Source organism: Siniperca chuatsi, linkage group LG5, assembly GCF_020085105.1.
Source record: "Siniperca chuatsi isolate FFG_IHB_CAS linkage group LG5, ASM2008510v1, whole genome shotgun sequence".
In the NCBI taxonomy this organism is placed as follows: Eukaryota; Metazoa; Chordata; class Actinopteri; order Centrarchiformes; family Sinipercidae; genus Siniperca; species Siniperca chuatsi.
The window spans coordinates 15,452,377-15,466,758 of NC_058046.1; the positions used below are offsets into that span (position 1 = coordinate 15,452,377).

At 41.4% G+C, this 14,382-nt stretch overlaps 1 protein-coding gene across 11 annotated transcripts in view; it reads left to right on the forward strand.

Moving 5' to 3' along the window:
• Positions 1-14,382, forward strand: part of mctp1a (multiple C2 domains, transmembrane 1a) — a 157,973-nt gene that overhangs the window by 102,372 nt on the left and 41,219 nt on the right. For all 11 annotated transcript variants that reach the window (XR_006377910.1, XR_006377909.1, XR_006377912.1 and 8 more), the window contains one exon: positions 6,022-6,138. Coding sequence is in view for 5 of the 11 variants with exons in the window: in XM_044195257.1 (XP_044051192.1) it covers positions 6,022-6,138 (117 nt within the window). In the remaining 6 variants the exon portion in view is untranslated. Of the gene's footprint in view, positions 1-6,021; positions 6,139-14,382 lie in introns of those variants that run through there.

The following is a 14,382-nucleotide window of genomic DNA, read 5'->3' on the forward strand; positions in this document are numbered from 1 at the left end:
TACTCCCTCCCTTCCTTCCCTTCCATTTCTTCATCCCGCTCTCATTTCTCCCTCACTTTGAGAGGCCTCTTAATCACTTCGCTCATCTCTTTAAGTGGGTTTTTATGGGGGGCCATCTGGCCAAGGTGGTGCGTTCATGAAGGTGTATGACTGTGTATGATTATGGGCATGTGTGTCTGTGCACGTGTGTTTCTGTCTTTCTAGACAGATGTTACACTTAACTTTCCAACACGGCTGTAACTACAGAGGTGGAGTTGTGGGCAATTCAACCTCTAAACTCACAAATGTGTGCACTTCTTAACTGCTAAGTAAGCCTGAGGGGGGGATTTAAGTGTGTTCATATATTTATGGTATTTTGTGAATGCAACAGTACTTCAAAATGCAGTTGTCATACTGTCACTTTACAACATTCCCTCCATAAAAATGCTCAAAATTTTCTTCATGGTCCCTTACCCTCCTTCTGCCCAATTCTGCAATGCCAGACGCATGTACGCATCGCCCATTAGTGCCAGCTGTGATTAGTGTGTATGTTGTGTGTGTTTTGTGTGCGTGTGAGAGAAATAGAGATATTGCATAGTCTCACATGCAGCTTTTCTCTCTCTCTCACACCCACACTGCTGTCACCCACCCATCCCAACAGTGAATCAGCCACCGTGGCAGCCTTGCCTGAGGCGTTGGCACAATGGACGGGACTGGAGTTACCTCCTGTCCTGCATGATGGGTGGTGTCTGTGTGTGTGGGTGTGTGGGTGGGTCTTGGTGTCTCCGTCTCCCTGTCTCGGGCTTAAGCGTCTGCTTCCTCTCTCCACACCTGCAAGCTGAGTGTCTCTCCCTTCTATCCATCCATCCATCCCTGTTTCTCTTTATCTCTCCCTCCCCTCCTCTCCCTTTGCCTTCCCTCCCAGAGAGTTGAGGCCATTGTAGGGCTGAGCGGTGTTGGGTTCTGTTCTCCTGCTGCTGCCAGCTCTCCCCACGGCCCCTGCAAGACAAGGCTGTTATTGCCCCAGGGACCGCAGGCCTCAGCAGCTCTTCCTCCAAACAAATTTGCTGTAACTTTATCTGCAATTGGGCCCTGAATTGGGAGCAAATAGAGGCAGCTTTGTGAAGCTTGGGGAAGGGCGAGGGCAGCGAGCTGGGGGTTGTTGGGGAGGCAGGGGAAATGATACCGGGCTCTTTTATGTCAGGCAAAGTAGGACTCTTATCAGGAAGAGAGCCCAGACAAGGGAGCTACTTCTAGAGGAAACTGGAGCACCTATCACCTGCTTTGCATTTAGATAAAAATTCACCCTGCTGAAATAAAAAAAGGGAAAAAAAGCAAAGACAGGTACAGAAGCAACTATTGGAGTGTGTGTGTTTGCACATGTCTGGCTGGCAGTTTGATACACACACACACACGCACACACATACACACACACACCACACACACATACAGTGCAGAGACGCCATAGCAGTCAGTGGTACACACCACTCCAGGTCTCTTTAAATTGCTCCTTTGACTCCTCTTCAAAGAACCTGTCTAACTTTTAAAAGTTTTAAAGTCGTGAGTTCGTCTTTGCCCACAGCAAGGGACAGCTTTGAAAGATATACTTTCACATTTTACTGCTTTCCTGATTTGCAGAATGAATGATAGTTGAAATATAGTGGCATGTCTAACAGAGAATACCAAGTCAGAGTTTAATCACCAGAGATAGAGACTCAACAGAAAATGCGTGAAGCCTTTTGTTGAGAAGTCAGGGATACAGCATCCCTACTTCTCATAGGTACCTGTGTGCAGTTGCAGTACTGTGGCCATAACATGGTGGATGCTTTATTTTAATTTTCCATCTTCTTACAAAATGAAATGGCTTTGATACATTGGGTTTAGTCATTCAGGCTGCTTTTTTATCGGATGAACAACATTAATTGTGCTGTATATCTGTATTCTGCAGGAGTACAGCAGGGGGCAGTCTAGCACCACTGAATGATGGTTAGGTCCAGTCACAAACAGGACACAGTCTCCCTCCCTCTCTCGTTCCCTCGAACGTAACAGGACTTTCTTGTTGCTATCTGGCAACACTTAGTGCCAGCATGGAAATTGATGTAAGAGAGATAAAGAGGAACTCTGAAATCCAAACTTCAGTTTCACTCCACTGAGACAGAGCAGGGGGAAAGTTAGCCTGGTGTGTGGTTAATGTAAGCCAAAGTACTGAATATTACCCTCCCACAGTGCCGTGGCTCAGAGCCGTAAGGACGCGGGTTGTGTTTTGAAACAAATAATGCAAGATACAACTCTCAACGTGCCGCACTGAGTGCTTGAATAAATCATTTTGACTTCTCTATTTTGTTAACATTTGTAATATATCTTCTTGTGTTCAGGGGATTTCTTAATATTAAGAGAAAGCATCAAAGATTATAACTGTAATGAAATCCAACTACAGAGACTTGTCAAGATAATTTAGTTTACTCATTTTGTGTATTGGTATTTTAGCCAAAATATTACAAATTATACTGCCATGGTTTTACTTTGTTCATGCTTGTGATTGTCTATTTTAATTATAGATCTCATTTGAATTTGAAGCTTGTGCTTAGATGTGAAGTTTGCCCAGTTCAAATGTAGCCTTTAACAATATTTGAAATGGTTTAGCAGATTTGACAGTGGAAAATATTCTTTGCTTGTTTTATGACAAGTGAATAGTTTTGTTCCTAGAAATTTCAGTGCATTTCACCAAATACTTGTTGAAGCACAAATAATTTTAAAAGAAATGATGATTAAGATTTATGACAAAATAGATTTGCTGAGTAAAGGTAAATTGCTGCTAGTAGTTCTGCTGATAAAATCAAATTTCCACCATAGAAGAAATAAACTTAATCACAGACAATATTTCATACAATGGTAGTATGAGAAGGAAAAAGGGTACATCTCTCATTTTTGTTTTTATAACAAATACAAGTTACACATGTATTTCCATGCTCTCAAGACTAAATTAGAGAGTTTGCATAATTTGAATAATATAGAAGCACATATACAGGAAGAGAAAGACAAACTAACTGTGTTTCTATGAATATTTTTACATTACCACACAGGTAAGAATTCACCAGTGTTAAACAGAAAAGCTGAGTGGAGCATGGTGAGCTTCCCTCTGTGTGCGTCTTCAGATTTCACTATGAACCGTCACCGACCACTACATAATGCGTCTCTGACCACACAGAGTCATCTACAAATTATTCCCATAGACTATATCTGGAGCTTCATTTGGTATTTCCCCCTCTTTTCTCTCTTCGACCCAACATGTTTTCATCGTTGTTTTTTTTCCTCTGCCTTTCTCTGGTCACTGACATCCACAGCAGGCTCCTTCCCACTCCCTCTTCCCCAGGCGAAGAGCCTGCTATCTGGTGTAGCGAGCAGTAGGGGGTGGCTGTGATCGCCCCGTCCTGTTGGAAAGGTCCAGGCACTGCAGGGCCCCTATTACCCAGCCGGGGGGCACAGAGACGGGGCAGGGCTGGCCACTGCTGAGACTGGGTGTCCGGTTCCTCTAGCTGCCAGTCAAAACTTCGCCCTCAGCTACTATAACCAAATGGAGGAGGAATGAAGGGGGACGGCAGGTTAAACAACCTCAGGCAAATGGAGAAGAAAGCAAGATTTAAAAAAAACATAAAAGAGGGTTTTAAGGTTTCATATAAATATCAGGACAGTGAGGAGCAATTCATTTGTATGTTGTGTGATAACGATACCATTAGCAATTAGGGAACCAGACACTAAATATATTTACAGTACAATATATGCCTACTGTACAGTATATTTATAGCAGAGTATTTGAAAGGAACACTGTGTGTATCTGTTGAAGATGTAAGTGTGCAGTTATTTATAGCTTCTACCAGAATAGGTTTAAAACAAGTGAGCTCCTTTGTTTGTTTGACTGAAGTCATGTTTCTGCATCTCTATTGCACATTGTTTAGAGATTATTCCAGTGTTCATCAGTGTTACAGAATTGTAAATTATAATAATTTGTAGGAAGATATATAATTTTAGAATGGTGACATTTTATAGAGAAAATGTGTGTGTTGTTGTTTGTCTGTGTGCGAGTTTCTGTTGCTGAGCTTTCATGGTCCTAACAGCTTTTTAGGGAAATGGTTGTGTTGCTTATTAGTATACAAATATGAATTATTGAAGAGCTTCTTTCCAGTTCTCCTACACAGCTTTATCAGAGAAAGACTCTTTGTATGTGAGAAAGTGAAGTTGAGCCTGAGAGACAGAGAAAGGTTTCGATCCTTTTGGGAGATTTGGTTGTTGCACCAAGCCCATTCAGGTTTATTTGAAAAAGAAAGTTTGCTGTGAGCATTATGCAAATGCACTGGACATTTCTAATGTTTAATTTATGTCTCTTTTTGCTTTGTACACTCAATGTCTGGATATGGATATAAAAGTTTGGATATGAGCCTTTCAAAGTTTTCTACACGAGAAGGGGAGAATACACGAGAATAAGAAAATGTAATTGTTTAATTGTGTTGTTATTGTGGAGAGTTGTTTACATTGAAATTCAGATGCATGTGTTTGTGTGTGTGAAAGGAAAATGAAATACCGACGGCACAGTGTGCAGTTTAGTGTCCGACTGGCACCACTACAGTAACAGCAGACCTGCATATGCACTCTTGAGGGGCTGTTGAACCTCATATTCACATTAACCTTAGACTGTAAACACAATGAAGAGCTTGATTTTCAGTCTCCCCCCTCTCTCTCTCCTTTTCCACACACACAGAAATAAAACAATTTGATTGTTGATAATTAAGCTTTCTCTCTCTTGTTGATGTTGTTCAGCCAAACAGGATAGATCATAATTGGTACAGAGACCAATAAATCCGCTTTATACAGTGATAGTCTCAATTTCACAACTCTTAAAAAAGTTTCTCACCAGAACTGATTGTTAAACATAGACGCATTTCCATACAGAGAGTAATTAATTTCAAATCTTCTTTGCTCATATTTGAAATAATGGATTTCTTGTACTTGAATTTGATAAATATGTTTTGCAAGAAAAGATTTAAGTATTAGGCACGGTTTGCATTTTCAGCATTTGTTATAATTGCTGCTGAGGTCTTATCAATCATTAAAAATCTCTGTATACTTATACATACAATTATTAGAAAAGACAAATATTATTTTGTTCTATTTGTTTCTGACAGATTTTATTCCCACAAAATATCCCATTTCTTCCAGCAAAACTTTTTGAAACAGTTGACACAATGCTTTCTCACAATTGACACAATGCTGCCATAAAATAACAAGCTTCCATCATTAGCAATTTTACTTTCCCACATATATCTTCTCCCAACCACTGCAATAATCTGTTGTCAGAGGCTGAAGAGCCCTGCCAAAACCAGAATACAGGGTTTTAGGAAAGGTTAATTTTCAGATGGTACTTTTCTTGTTTGGTGATGAGAGGGGAGGTATAGAGGTTATGGTTTTGGCAGATGGGTGCAGAGAAGGTTAGAGATGGGGCATAAGAGTCTTTTGGGGTAGGAGAGAGGGTATTGGGGCTTGGAGTGACAGGGTTAGGGTCTCGGGGTGTGGGGTGTGTGAGGTCAGATGCTGGGGTTTTGGATTGAGTATGGAAGGGTCAGCTTTGACGTGCTGCGACTAAAAACGGTACATGACCTCAGCCTCTGGGATGATTGGCAAGGAGGAAAGAGGCTCTGACGGCTTGTACTCATCCTCCTCATCGTCCTCCTCCTCAGCTGAAGGCCCAGAAAGCCTTTAGGGTCAGGGTGTTGAACCTAGGCTCACCGACACCAGGCCTGTACCTTTGTTGAAGCCCGGTCTTATTTTTACGCTTTTGTTCCATGGTGGTTATGATTCTGCATATGAATGTGTTTGAATGTGTGTCGTTTCCAATCGCACATATGGTCGGCATACGTTCTCAGGAGTTTGCCTCATGAGGGTCAATATTGGGGTCTTGAATGTATACATTCTCAGCTCACACTGTTCTCACTTTTTTGTTCATCTCTTTTCTTTTGCTGACGGTTTTGTCTTTTTATCTTTCTTCAGCTTTTTGTGATCGTTGTTTGGAACTTTGAACTCTATATGATTCCACTGGCTTTGCTGCTGCCTTTGGCCTGGAACTACATCCTCATCGCATCGGGGAAGGATACCAGGCAAGATGTGGTGAGTAACCCCTTAGCTTCTTTCATTTCACTGTAAAAGCGTCTTTCCACCCACAAGGCAGGGTTAAAACTCAGGCACCATTGTTTCATGGAGACATTACGCTCTGGTTTTATTTACGACATTAATCACATTTACATGCATTTCATTCCTTTTATACTAGACTTATTACAAACAATACATATTTGTGCGGTAAAAAAACGTGATAGGTGATTATAATCAGTATAGATGTACAGATGAGTGACATACCTTTTAAAGAAACAAGATGTGCATAATACAAACTCATTTAAAATATACCTTTTGATTAAATTGCAGTCGTAAACTTTGAGCCAAAGGAATTTAATTTAAAGAAATATGAGCTGAATTTAAAAAAAAAAAAAAAAAAAAAAAAAAATCTCCATCTGCCCCTTGAGGAGCTGCATTTTCAGTCCAATCTCACATTTCTCACTTTGCCTTCTTTGAGGCAAAAAGGGGAGAAATAATAGACTGTCACCTTGAGCTACGTTACGCCACTTACCTGGTGGTATATTTATTTAATTCATTTATTTTTATCTCTTATACCAATTAAATGATGTCAAAGCAATGTCATGGAGAAACAGACATGTTTTAATCATGGCCAGGCACATTTGGAGAGTAGAGAGTGAAAACGAGAGAGAGAGCTGGACTATGGAGTATAGCGTGAACAATGAAGTGATTAATTTTAATAAGTGCCTTTTTCCAAGACTCAGTTGGAAATAACCAGTTAACAGACCTCAGATTTTCTTGCAGTCTTTCGCCTTCTATATGTGTATATTTATCTCTCTTCATAAGGATTTCTTTGGGTTAGATTGGATTTGGAAGATATATAAAATTCAGTCATTAGGATGAACCGAATCTCATTGCTGTGTGTCATTCTAATATTACACATAAAAATGGAATTAGATGTGAACTGTACATAACTTCTATTTGGTAATTCTTCAGAGCTAAGCTTGTCTATTTATAAGCCTCAATTTCCATATTTGTTATTTTAAAAAAGTTGACAATAATTAGCAAACGATAACAGATACAATCCGTACAATTCTGTTACTTGGCAATAACCTGGTGATTATGCAGTAGTTTGTGGTACATACTGGAATTTAGGGTATTTAAATTGGATATAGTCAGTTAAGTCAATAATTAAAGGTTTGCAATTGCTAGTAGGCCCACAGAATAAATAAAACACTGATTTGTGAATGACACAGACTTAAATTTCAGAGGATATTTTCCTTCGCCTGTAGATGGCGACATTGCTTGACAAAAAAAATCACACATGCCTTAAGACAAAACCCAGCATTATGATTTGTCCCCCCACCTGCTGCTTGTATTTATCCAGATCTAATGATATTCTTTTCCCATGCACTGCCTAATTAGAATGAGGCAACAAAGGTTACATATTTTTGTAATGTGCCACTCACTTCACATACGAGTAAGTACATGTAACTCCCACTTCATGCAGAATTGCTTTTCTCTCCTCCTTGAAAGGGACTATTGTGTCTCAAGTACCTCAGGAATTGGTTGGAATTGGTAAGACATGTTGAAACTGTTGATACTCGTATGGCAAGTGCCTTTTCAAGACAATACTATTCTGCTCAGTTCTGCAAAGTTGCCCTGTGCTCTGAGACAAGAGGAGACATGGACACTTATTAGTGTACTGACTTAGGATCTTTTAGTTTAACTGTTTTTAATATCTGACACTGTCTTAGTATCACAACACTGTAATTTACCTCCACATTCAGACTAGGAATCTGGACTGCATATTTTTGACTGACTTTAGGTTGGAAGGTAGGACTTACGTAGGTTGGTTTTGACGGAAGCAGTATCATTTAAAACCTTTACCACCAACTATAAACGTCTTCTAAACGTATCTAGTCTTTTGGATTTTTTTTGCCCAGTTATAGTCCAATCATTATCTTCAGAGTGTGGTTTGAGGGTGTTTGGTTGATTTTAATGGACTTATCTGCTTGGGACACTGGGCTGAGTAGATCACCAAGGCCAGGAATATCCTTTAGCCATGAGAGCACTGCTGCAAAGTTTCACATCTAACCTTCTTTCAATTAAATGTCTCCACTCTCTAATATGAGCACAATCAGCAATGGCTTTAAATTAGTGTGTTGTGTACTTCTTACAGTTCAACAGTCTTGATATGTGTGGACTGGAGTGTCAGAACTGGAATTGGCTAGTGAAGGGTATGTAGAGAAGTTGGTTTGGGTTGGTGGTGAGATAGTCAGAGACAAATACGCAGTGCAGGACAATGGGATAGCGATAGCGTATATGTAGTATTAAGTAAAAGTGCAGGTGTGTTCATGATTCATGAATACCAAATATTGTGTGTGTTAAAATGGTGGTGTTCTGCTGTCTGATGTAGTCTGGTATGTTCTCTTTTATTCCAAGGTTATGATTCAGGCACAACCAAACTGTTCCCACTACAGCTCATGCAAACACATATAAATTTGCATGTGTGATTCACTCCAGGTGTGTGTTGTACTTCAATATGTGTGAGAAAATACAGTGTGTGTACATAGAGATAAAAATTGTCTGTATGAAAAATATGTGTGTGTGCAAGTATGCATACACGAGTGTGCATATGCATGAGTGTATGCAGACATTCTTTGCAACAATATATCCGCTGAAAGTGGGATTAATTGTCAAAGATTAGCACCATTAATGCTCCTTTTCTTGCCACTGTGACAGTTGTGCTGAGCAGTACAGAGCAGCACGGCCGACACAAAGAAGATTTTCTGACAGTCATCGTCTCTCTTGTCTCGCCGTTGCAATCTTACTGCCTCTGGATTGGTGAATGTGATGAACCCTCTCTCCCCGCTCCATTATCAACTCGCTGCCTCTTTCAGTCGTAATTTTACTATTTTATGTCAAATTTTAATACAGTTAACGTAACATGCTATTCTGTAAGCATTCATTATTTTCAGGCATGTGTGTTGGCAAATGGTGTACACACACACTCTAACACACAAATTCAGACACAAGTATCCCCCGAGTCCTGTCCTGTTTGTTTTCAGACAGAGTTTCCCAATCTACGTCTGTGCAGGGGGGAAGTGGGTACAGCAAGAGCATACAGTCGCTGCGTTCTTCGTTTCCTCTCCCGGTCCCTTGGATTCCTCTTCCGAGTCTTTATCAAGCTGAAGTCATGGACGACTCACTGTTTCCCTCTTGCACTTGGCAGAGAACAGAAAAGAACAGAAAAGAAAACAAGGGAAAAAGGCTTTCTAATTACTTTAAACAACACACCAAATTAAAGCATTGTGCTGAGCCGAGTAAGGGTCAGCATCCGGAGCGCTGCAGTTTTCCAGCAGTCTGGGGTGAGGGTAATGCCAAAGGAATCTCTTCTGAACTCACTCTGAAGGGTGAGAGAGAGTGAGAGAGAGAGAGAGAGGGATAGGGTGGGGGAAGAAAGAGAGAAAACAAAAAAGAGTATACGCTTGAGTACAGACTTCCTAATGAACTGAAGGGCCTTGCTTCTTCTGATGGGTTCAGTGTGAGGACCCTGTTCTGATTTTACACCGCAACCACAGTCCATAGTCCTGTCTATAGCAAATAAACAAACACAGTGTTCTCTACACGCTGTAATTCACTATTCAGGGTCACTGAATGTTGTGTGGTTACATGCTGCTTTGCAAACAGATCCCGGATCAGCACTCCTTACCCTCGCCCCAACCTTGACCAGTACCTGCTAAGCAGTCTGAGCGTCCTCAGAACAGTGATTAAAGGAGGTGATGCACCAGCAAGGTCACCAACCTCATCTTTTATCATGTAGCACTCTGACCTGTGAAACCGGACTCTTCAACACTGTTAGTTGACCTGTGTGTCTTGCTGTAACATGCTCACTGAAACAAAAAAACAAAGAAAATGTCCTTTATGCTTCTGAATATGTGCGTAGTATGATGCTTTTACATTTAAAGCTGGTAATGTATTATCAATTAAGGCACATCCTGTCTTTCTGCATTTGTGTGGAGTCTGCTATTGTTGGGAGGTAGAGGAGCACTTTAATGACATGACCCTCGTGAACAATTTGGGGCTTAGATCCATCCCAAGCCTGTTGCAAAGGAAGCTGCCAGTAGGCTGGGCTCGGTCAACTAGAGGACAGGCAGCTCTGCTGGAAGAGAAAAAGGCTGCAAGGCGCGCATGTGTGTATCTTTTCATAACAGTGTGTCGTATTCATGTGTGTGCCTGCTTGCATGAGAGTGTATGTGATGGGCGGTGAGATTAAGGAGTAGAGACACATCCCAATAGAAATCCTTCCTTGCTGTTCTGTTGGCCCAGAAAGGCCCTTACCAGATGTTATGAAGGTGTTAATTTCAGTGCAGGCTGTCGTAGAGGGCACATACAGAACATGGTGATGTCTCTTTCTACCACAGGATGACGGGCAATTAGGCCTTGTGACACTGGAGAACCATCCTATTTATCCCATGCTCCAAACCATTACATAGATTCACCCACTGGATCCGCCAACCCATTGCAGAAGAGAAGACCTTAATGGCATGAAGATACTTCACACTTACAGACATGCCTCCAAGAGAGCTGACTATTTTCAACCCACTCTACATCCTGAGTTAGATACAGTTATTATACCTGATAGAGCTTAATCATCCTTTAAAATAAAATAATTGACTATGTTTTTTGTCATTTTGTATTTGTTTAAATCCAGGTAGTTCTACTTGTCGTAGTTAAATCTTTACTTTCCTGACTGTGAAGCACTCAGTGTGACTGCAGCATATTGTTCATTAATGTAAAAATAATCTGTTTTATTTCCAAGATAGTATTTATGTATGGTTTTATTGGAACATTGTATCATTTCTAGAACAAGACCTCTTTTCTATTTTCTCCCTGATTTTGCATCTCAAAAATTCTTTTCCGCGCCTCTAAACACACTGTGCCTTGACATCTGCCCTCATTAGGAGCCACGCACAACACCGGTAGGAAGAGTAAATATTAAGAAAACTGGAAGTAAAAGAGGAAATGCTGCCTATTATACCTCAAATCCACCAGAAAGTCACACCTCCACTTTTTCCCCACAAAACTGCAACTCTGGAAAGAAAAGGAGAACGAGAAGAGGAGATGGAGTGGGAGCAGGAGACAGAAAAAGACAGAGGCATTCAGAGAGATGGAGCGACAGAGAGACAGAGGCAGAGGAAAACAGCGCTGGATGGCAGGCACTCCTCAGTGTGGAGTCAGACATGGCAGTTGGTGACAGGTGACAAAATCAAAAGGTCATGTCACTTTTAACTGGGAGCGCCTGTGCCCCACTGATTTCCCCCGTGCCGCCCCAGCATCACCGCGCTCATCTCTGCTCCTCTCGCTGCCTCTCTGTCTCTGCTAAACTGGCAGATAGGATGGCAGGCTGGCAGGCAGAAAGACAGGCAACGGGCATAGTTTGAAGCGGGACGGGAGCATCGGGAGCATCAGGAATGCCACTGCAGAATCCTCCCAGCCTCCCTTTTCATCATGTTGTCTCTCTTTTTCTTCCTTTCACTACATTTGTCTATCTCCCTTCATCACACTGAACCTTTGTAACTGTCTGTGCTCTTTGCTAACAACGTCAGCAGCTCAGGATGTCTGCCTCAGTGCTTGTTGTTGTTTTGTCTATACAGTACACCCGCTGTAGCTGCAAGTTTTTCACTTTAAACCTTGAGTTTAAGCCAACAAATGTGTGTGTGCAATAGATTGCACATCAAGTATGTACCAGCTCTAGCTCTCTTTTCCACAACTGAGTATAAAAAACAATAAGACACAAGATAGGATCATTTGTCTGAGAAGGACAAACATCTTATCACAGATTTTACTGTATTTACTGACTATCTCAACAATGCCAGTGGAGCATGTAAAATTGTGATTTCCTCTGGATAGCTGCTGAATCTCTGACTAAACATACTTGCTGATTTGTCAGCAAATAAGCAATGAGAAATGTACACTGTGTTAGCGATGCTAACATTACTGTCCCGAAACTCAATCTTTTCCAATGCTCACAGATTTGGTGTTGGTTTCATGAATATGGAGCCGCCCCTCTCACCCCCACTCCCAGCCTCCAGCTCCAGTAGCACCCCTATCTAGCCCCCTGCTGGGTGAGCCCTGGCTGGGGCAGTGCAGATGGAAGGGCCCCCCTCTGAGGGCCACGGCTCTGACAGCTTGTGAAGGGCCTGCATGGGTCAGCCAGGCTCAGCCAGCAGCCCTTATCAGACACAGAGCCCTCCCCCAGTCTGCAGAAACTGTGGTGTAGGCAATATGCACATGCGCACACACACATACACACATACACATACACTCATGGACAGTGCATACCAAGTAGGGCCTTGAGATCCCCCAGCCAGCCAGTTGGCCAAACCTCAGCAGCTGGAGAGGTTAAAACCCCCTCACGTATCAAAGAGGAAAAGCAGCAGGAGGATGGAGGGAGGGAGGGATAGAGGAATGGGAGAAAAAAGGAGAAGAAAGTATATCTTCATGTTCGCCGGGATGTCTGCCTCAGCGTCAATTCCCCCTGCGGCTGTCATTGGGAAGGTTAGGAGGGGAGATAGTGGAACTCAGCCCGGCCAGGGAGAGAGAGGGGCGAGTATAGAGGCATTTCAGAGGGGGGTGAAAATGATGTGGCTACTACTTCAGGTAGTAGATTTTTACTTTCTCTCTGTGGAGTGTGTGTGTGTGCAACTTGTTTCATTGATCCAGACAGGGTCTGTTCTGCTATACTTCCATGAAAGTAACATTCATCCACTCAAAGTACAGTTTTTGTGTTCCTGACTTGTGAAGTTAGGTTTAAACTCTCATGTGTGTCTCCATACAGTTTAGTTATACAACAATGGATAAGTATGTCTAGTTAATTAGTTAATTAGCATTTCTTAATTCTTAATTGGACTTAATGCTTGGAATATATTTTCCATATTTCTAAACCAGGGTTGTCCTTTCCTGTAACCTCAGTTTAAAACTTGCTTTGGCTATTTTCACTTCGTATCACTTAGGTAAATTCTGTAAGGTACACCCATACTTCTAATCCTCCAACATCAAAGTCAGAACTTTGTTCGAGTTTACAACTGGAAATAAATCAAGATTGGCCAATTTTAAATTGAAGACCCTGTGCTACAGATACTGCACAGCTACAAATGCTGCCCTGATTTAAGTTAAGGGGCTTAGGATCACCTTTACTATCACATTCTCCATAACACTACAGAGCCATGAGACTATCCTGCAAGAAGAAGGTCACAGTAATGATCCCTTGTGACCCTAAGAGTATGCACTCTGTCCTTGAAAAGGCACTGGGGTGCTGTTGTGTTGTTGACAGTGTGCAAGAAGCTCCCTTTGGAGGCAAAAGGAGAATACACAGATTTTCCTCTCTGGAATCAATAGGGTATTAGAAATTTGCACCTGATAGACAGTTCTTGAAAAACATTTTTTCTGCCCTTTTACCAACTTGTTTATCACATCTCAGTCAATCATTCTGTGCCGTAAGGGTTCACTCACACAGGAAAACATCAAATCCAAACACTCTCTGGACTTTTCGCTGCCTAACGTTTGTTAAATTCAGTTCAGGCAGATTTTAGCTAGCACCATGCACTTCAGCTGAGATAGAGCAACAGTAAATGGTAGAGAAAGATCTGGCTCTGTAAGGCTTAATGTAAATAAGTGCTAACATGAAGATACCAAACATAGGAGTGTCAAAGAAATAGTCATGCAAGGACGCATTGAAGAGGATACTACACCACCTCTATTAATTGAATTAGTAGCTCTATATTTTTACTGTAGTGTCATTAAAGATTAAGTCATTCACACACATTCAAAATTTTCTTTGAGTAAACAGATAATGCACAATTCTTCATTTTTTCCACTTTCCACTTTGATGGACAGCAGTTTGTCCTTCACAGACTAGTATTAGTACTAGAGTATTTTGCATGGATGGGAAGAACAGTAAGAGAGAAGAAATCAGAGTGATGTAGCAGAGCTTGTGCTGGGATCAGAGCCAATACAACAGAAACTTAATTCTTGCAAATCAGCTTTTTAGGTATAAGCCACTAAGGCCAAACAGATGTATTCATACTTTCACAGCCGTTTGAACTCTCAATGTCATTGTACTCACTTATATTCTTTGTGTGTATTTTATATTATCACCATCTTTGTATATATTTATGGGGCACAGTGTAATCTGTAAGAGTAGCCTGCATCATCCCTGTATCATTTGAATAGGTCTGAATATGTTAATCCCCACCTCAGTAGATATTGAATTGACTG